Below are 6,001 nucleotides of genomic sequence, written 5' to 3' on the forward strand. Positions count from 1 at the left end.
TACTAAAATGTCAGCGTTTGAATCTTTCGGATACTGAAATCATAACTTGAAATCATAATACCTGTTCATACCTTAGCTTAGTTTAATAAATAAAAGTCAGGTCCAATAATATAAAAAAATTTACTAATAAAAGTAAATTTTACGATAAATTCGATCTCTTTAAGGAGGTCAGATAAAAACATAGAAATCTAGCTCTACTTGATTTAACAAATAACTGTCTCCTTAAATCTCTTTTATTTCTACTTCATCTAAAAAGTAGAGGGAGTACTGGAACCCCTAAGTATAACTCATATTCTACACTACTAAAAACCTGTTTAAAACTCTTGCTAACTTAAGTATCAGAATTTCTTGCAGGTACCACTCCCTAACTTTCTTACGAAAAACTCAAACAAACAACACTTCGACACTAAACAAGTCAGACGTTACCACACAAAAAAAAAAAAATTAGACTTCACATTCAAACTCAAATTAACGTTTCAGATAACTTTCGAAATAATACCATTCATTAAGAAATCTCCCCAATGTGTTTAACACAAAGTAGCATGGCAACAATGTGGCACCACTCATCCAATATTATATTAAACCACATAAAAATACTTTATTAATTTGTGCTTAGTTAATAGATTAATGAATTTTTGTCCTTCAATCATGTGATCCAATTAATGAGTGGACAGTTTTCATCCAATTACATTGACCTTAAAAAAAAAAAAAAAAAACTAGTTAAAAGTTTAAAAAGTATCTTAAAATATTTGTTAACAGTACTAAACAATTTTTTATGACGGCTTCTGTGGTTACCCATTAATTATGGATATTTTGTTCCCTTTTAAAATGGGTTGCATGAACCGCTAATGTTTACTTAATAAAAAAATAAAAATAAAAATAAGATATTTTATTCTTTTTTCTTTTTATTTTTATAAAACTTTAAAAATAAAAATATTGGAAATAAAAATAAAAAATAAAAGCATAAATCAAATAGATCTTATGCAACAGAGCTACTAAATTGATAAGAGAAGATATAATAGTATAATACTGAACTACGAATCATGAGATCAATAGAAAATAAGAAAAATTGTCTCTTTATTGCTGCATTGAAGCAGAATAAAGCTAAGTGGGCTTGTTTATTAGATCACTTAGATTATACATAAACATATATAATAACTAATAAGTCTCAAAGATTACATTATTATTATTGCATGCATGACTAATAATAACATATATAGAGCACCTAGATAGTTGAACTTGATTTTGCTCATCAAGCACTTAGCTATTCCGTTGAGACCTTTGTGACCTTGGCAAGACAATTATCTTTAGGCACAGGTAATGGGAAGTAAGAGACAGGGCTTTCTGGATTTATCTGCTCAAACCTATAAAATTAAAGTTAATTAGTACAAAATAACACAAGCAAATTTCAATTCATAAAATAAATGCGATATCCATATATATATTATTAGTATAAATATACCATCAAAGTGGTTAGTGTTACATATGCAATGGAGTAATAAATCAATCATTTTGGAAAGGAAAGAAAAAGATAAAAGAACAAATTAAAAAAAGAGAAATATATATAAGAACATTTAACTAACTTATAATTACGAACGAAATGGTGAAGAAAGATGAGCATTTCAATTTTGGTGAGATCTCTTCCTGGACACATCCTTGTTCCAACTCCAAAAGGAAAGAAGGCTCCTCCATTTGTATTATTTTTATCCTGCCCACCAAATTTGCATTAGCAATATATATCTTCAACAATTCACCCACAAAACATATTTAAAAAATTTATTTTTATTATTAATTTTATAATCAAAATGTATCACATATCACTTTTTTATTGCAATTAATTGAAATGAAATATTTTTCTCTAAAATTAAAGAGTCAACTCTTCCTTGCTATCTCTCTTATTCCTTAACTCACTTTATATTTCTTATATATCATTATCAATGACTAATTATAAATTTGACAATCAAATGTACAACTTGATATTCTCTAATTACAATTAAAAATTAAATTAAAGTTGAAATTAAAATATAACTATATTATATTACTAATTTAACAACCAAATATATTACATTACGCTTTCATTATGAAATATTTTTTTTTTAAATTAATAAATTTCTTTCTTTCATCCTCTTATCTATCTCTTTCTCTATTTCTCTCTACTCTTCTCACTTTATATATAACTTATAATTTATATTTTATATTACTAATTTAACAAATTAAAATGTGTCATAAGATATTTTTCATTATAATTAAAATAAAATCTTTCTCTTCAAGATTAACAAACTCCTTCTCTCAGCTCCTTCTTTTCTCTCTTTTTTCTCTCATTCTCTATTTCTCGCTACCTTTCTGTTTTATAAAAAACGAATAAAATAATATAATTCAAATATATTTACAAAATTATAAAGAATATATAATTAAATATAATTAAAAAAATAATTTCGTTATATTATTCACGTAAAAAATTATATTGTTATTATTATATGCATATTTTTTAGTTTTTTGTTTAGTTTCAAATTTTTACGATTTATTTTTTAAAATTTATATTTTCGTTTCGCTTTTTTCAAATATTTATTACATATAATTTGAAAAGAATATTAATATTGTGATTGATAACTAGAATAAAGATTCAATTATTTCAAAAAAAAAATTGAGTTAATTTTTAATTATTAATATAATTTTTTTATACTAATATCTAATTATATTTTTATATATAGAGAAAAAAATATTATTTTTAAATCACAAATATGAAAATAATTATTTTTATTTGTACAACAGACCTAACACATAATCAAATATAAAAATATACGTGATAAATTCTTTCAAGTTTTAAATGATAATATTAAAATTAGTTATTAATAAAAAATTAAACACTTTTACATGATAATAATAACTAAAAAGTTTTTTATTTGAGTTTTTGTAAAAATAATTTGATTCTATAAATTTTTTGTGACATAATCTATAATGTTAGAATCAAATTAACATAATTTAAAAAGATTTATATTTTCGTAATATTATTATGAAAAAAATACTAGTAAATGATTATATTTGCATAAAATATAATTTTAAACCAAATATTATTGAAATATATATTAATCGTACTTACATCCCATCTAGAAGGATCAAACTCTTCTGGATTTTTAAAATATTCAGAAGACATATGACAAGCTTTTTGCCAAACCACTGCTCTCCATCCTTTTGGTATGATATATCCTGAAAATACAATTAATATTGATAAGTTGAAAAAATCACATATATATTATATTATGTAATTTCTCTTTTTCTGTCAATATATCCTGTCAATTATGACAATAGCGAAAAGTATAATTACACAAAGAGGCAGAAAATTATGATAACTTTTAGGGAGAGACTAAAAGTTAATTTTGTATATAAAATATTAAAATAAATTTTTTAAAAATCAAACTAAAATTTATATATAATATATGAGCTTCTAGCTACATATATTTTGCTATCAATATTTAAAGGAAGTGTGGTTATTTTTTTAAATAAAAATTATTTTAATTTTTAATGAATTTATAATGAACTGAAAATTGAAAACTTATTAATATTAAACATTTTAATATATTTCTTAAAAGTGCAATTACTAAAACTATTTATATGTGATAAAACATAAAATAAAGTACCATTGATATTGACATCAGTTGTTGCCTCTCGAGAAAGTGGAATGGCAAAATCGCTCACACGCAATACTTCGTTAATTACCTACCAGACATAATAATATCTAATAATTATCAGGTTATTAATTAAGTGCTATCCATAATCTCCTTAAAGTTAGAGAGTAAACGATAATACTTAAAAAAACAAAACAAATAATCAAGAGCTTATCTTATCTAATATTTATTAATTGTTATAAGAATATTACTAAAGTTTGCTATTATGACTTCCACAACATGCATTGCATATATCTTACAATTACCTTAGTAAGATAAACCATTTGCTTAATTTCCTCAATACTTAAATACTGTTGCGAAGGTGGCCTTGACTTAATGATTTCTTCCTGTTCCTCCTACAACGTATAAAGAATTAAAATTAAAGAGATTATAGATCTATTTGAAATGAAGCGTATCTTGAATACTAATATAAAATACCAAATTAAATTACCTTAGCGTTGATGAAGGCGAGTGGATTGTTAGAAAGATAAATCATGGCCCACATCATAACCGTAGCTGTACTTAGATGACCAGCTATTAAGAATAATATTAACAAGTCAACAATGTCTTCACCCTTCAATTTTCGACCATTCACATCCTCTAGTTCCAGAAGAACATCCACAAGATCTTTCTTTTCCGATAACATTTCACCATTTTTTAGCATCATCTTCCTATCCTCCACAACGGATTTAACTATCTTTTGCACCTTCTTACGATTCTAATAATTAATATGCCACATAAAATCAATCAAAAAATTATAACATAGTAGAAATTTTCGTGAAGTTATTTTTACGAAAAATTGTTAGTTTAGATCATTAAATAATAATTTAGTCAAGGTGAAAATTCAGGTATAGTCGACTTCACGCGAAGTTGATACCTGAGAACCGTTAGATGATTTGACTGATTTAACTAAATTTTCATCTAACAACTTTCAGGTATATCAAACTATTTAACTGTTTTTAATTAACAACTTCACGTAAAGACAACTGCAGTGAACAGTAAGTCTTCGTTAATGTTTGTTTTGTAAACATGAATTGGATACTAACCTGGAGTGCATTGTAATAAGAAAAACCAGGTAAGTAAATTGGCCAAGAGAACAAGGCATCATTAATATGACCAAACAAATGTTCAACTTGATTGATTATCTTTTCATTGTAAGATCCCATGAAGATGTGAAGAATGACTCTCATGGAGATAGACTTGGTCTCCTTGAAGACCTCAATAGGATGTTGTATGCTATCATTGGCCATTCGTTGGAGTGAATTGACGACAATGTCCTCTATGCGCTCAAGAAACATGGCCAAAGCATTGTAACCCATGATGGGAGCAGTGACTAGGCGTCGAAAACGCTTGTGATCCTCACTTGACACTTCATATAAGATCGTTTTAACCACTGTTATAGCGGTTTCAGGATAAGCAAGCCTAAAATTTTTGTCATCACTTAATACTCTTCTTGAATCCTCTAGAGTGCACACAAGAATACTTGGCTTCATGAACAAGTGTGTTTTATACATACCAATTCCTCCATACCTGTTACAATTGTCACAACATAAAAAAAATAGTGTTCATATCCAAAAATGAAAACGTCAAATTCTTACAATGTAAACGAGATATATTCATAATTAATTCGTTTACACCGTAAACGAGATAAGGAAATGACAACTTAATTTAACTAGTGTGTGATGAATATAAATTTTTATAATTGACTCTATATAGTAAAGTAGAACAAAACTTGTATTGTAGAATATATAATTAAAGAAGGAAGAGAATTCAATAAGGAAATGATACAGACTTGGAGAGAAGGTTGTCCATGAATAAATGAGGGTGCTTGAAATAGTGCCAAGTATTGCCGAGAATCGGCCAACCCATCTCACCAGGAGGAAGAAGGCGATGCTTGTCTCCTAACTTGAAATCATAATACCATTCATTGATCCTTCTCCCCAATGTGTTTAACAACACAAAGTACCATGCCAACAATGTGGCACCACTCATCCAAACCCAACTTATTAACTCCATTTTCATTCCCAGTTTCTTGAGTTGAGTTGTGTGCTTAATTCGGGGCTATATTTATATTCGAACTTTTGTGTGTGTGTGTTTTATTAGGACTTACTTTGTTACTCTCTTAGTATTATCATTATAATTATACAACAGTGTGAAGCATTTTATATAATCACGTAACTATATTTGTTTTTTAGATAATTATTTATGTGATTAATACAAAAAAATTATTTTTATTAATATAACATTACGTAATTATATATATATATTGGTAATTTATCTATATAAAATAAATGTGAGAAACTTTTACCTGATTACAACAATTAAAAACGGTTACG

General features: G+C 26.2%; 1 protein-coding gene across 1 annotated transcript; it reads right to left on the bottom strand.

Annotated features, from left to right (window-relative positions):
* Positions 1-1,058: 1,058 nt before the first annotated feature.
* LOC130932884 (beta-amyrin 11-oxidase-like) lies at positions 1,059-5,746 on the bottom strand. The gene is made up of 8 exons (XM_057862342.1): positions 5,458-5,746; positions 4,712-5,195; positions 4,117-4,383; positions 3,932-4,021; positions 3,639-3,717; positions 3,101-3,207; positions 1,584-1,708; positions 1,059-1,364 (listed from the first exon to the last, which is right to left on the bottom strand). The coding sequence occupies exons 1-8, from the start codon at positions 5,685-5,687 to the stop codon at positions 1,265-1,267; spliced, it is 1,482 nt and encodes a 493-aa protein (XP_057718325.1). The 5' UTR covers positions 5,688-5,746; the 3' UTR covers positions 1,059-1,264.
* Between the last annotated feature and the right edge of the window lie 255 nt (positions 5,747-6,001).

The sequence above is a fragment of the Arachis stenosperma genome, chromosome 6, assembly GCF_014773155.1.
Source record: "Arachis stenosperma cultivar V10309 chromosome 6, arast.V10309.gnm1.PFL2, whole genome shotgun sequence".
NCBI classification, from domain to species: Eukaryota; Viridiplantae; Streptophyta; class Magnoliopsida; order Fabales; family Fabaceae; genus Arachis; species Arachis stenosperma.

Coding starts and splice junctions, on each gene's coding strand:
- LOC130932884 (XM_057862342.1), bottom strand. CDS start 5,687: ATGAAAATGGAGTTAATAAGTTGGGTTTGGATGAGTGGTGCCACATTG. Junction 5,196..5,457: donor ATGGACAACCTTCTCTCCAA/GTCTGTATCATT, acceptor CAATTGTAACAG/GTATGGAGGAATTGGTATGT. Junction 4,384..4,711: donor CTTATTACAATGCACTCCAG/GTTAGTATCCAA, acceptor ATTAATTATTAG/AATCGTAAGAAGGTGCAAAA.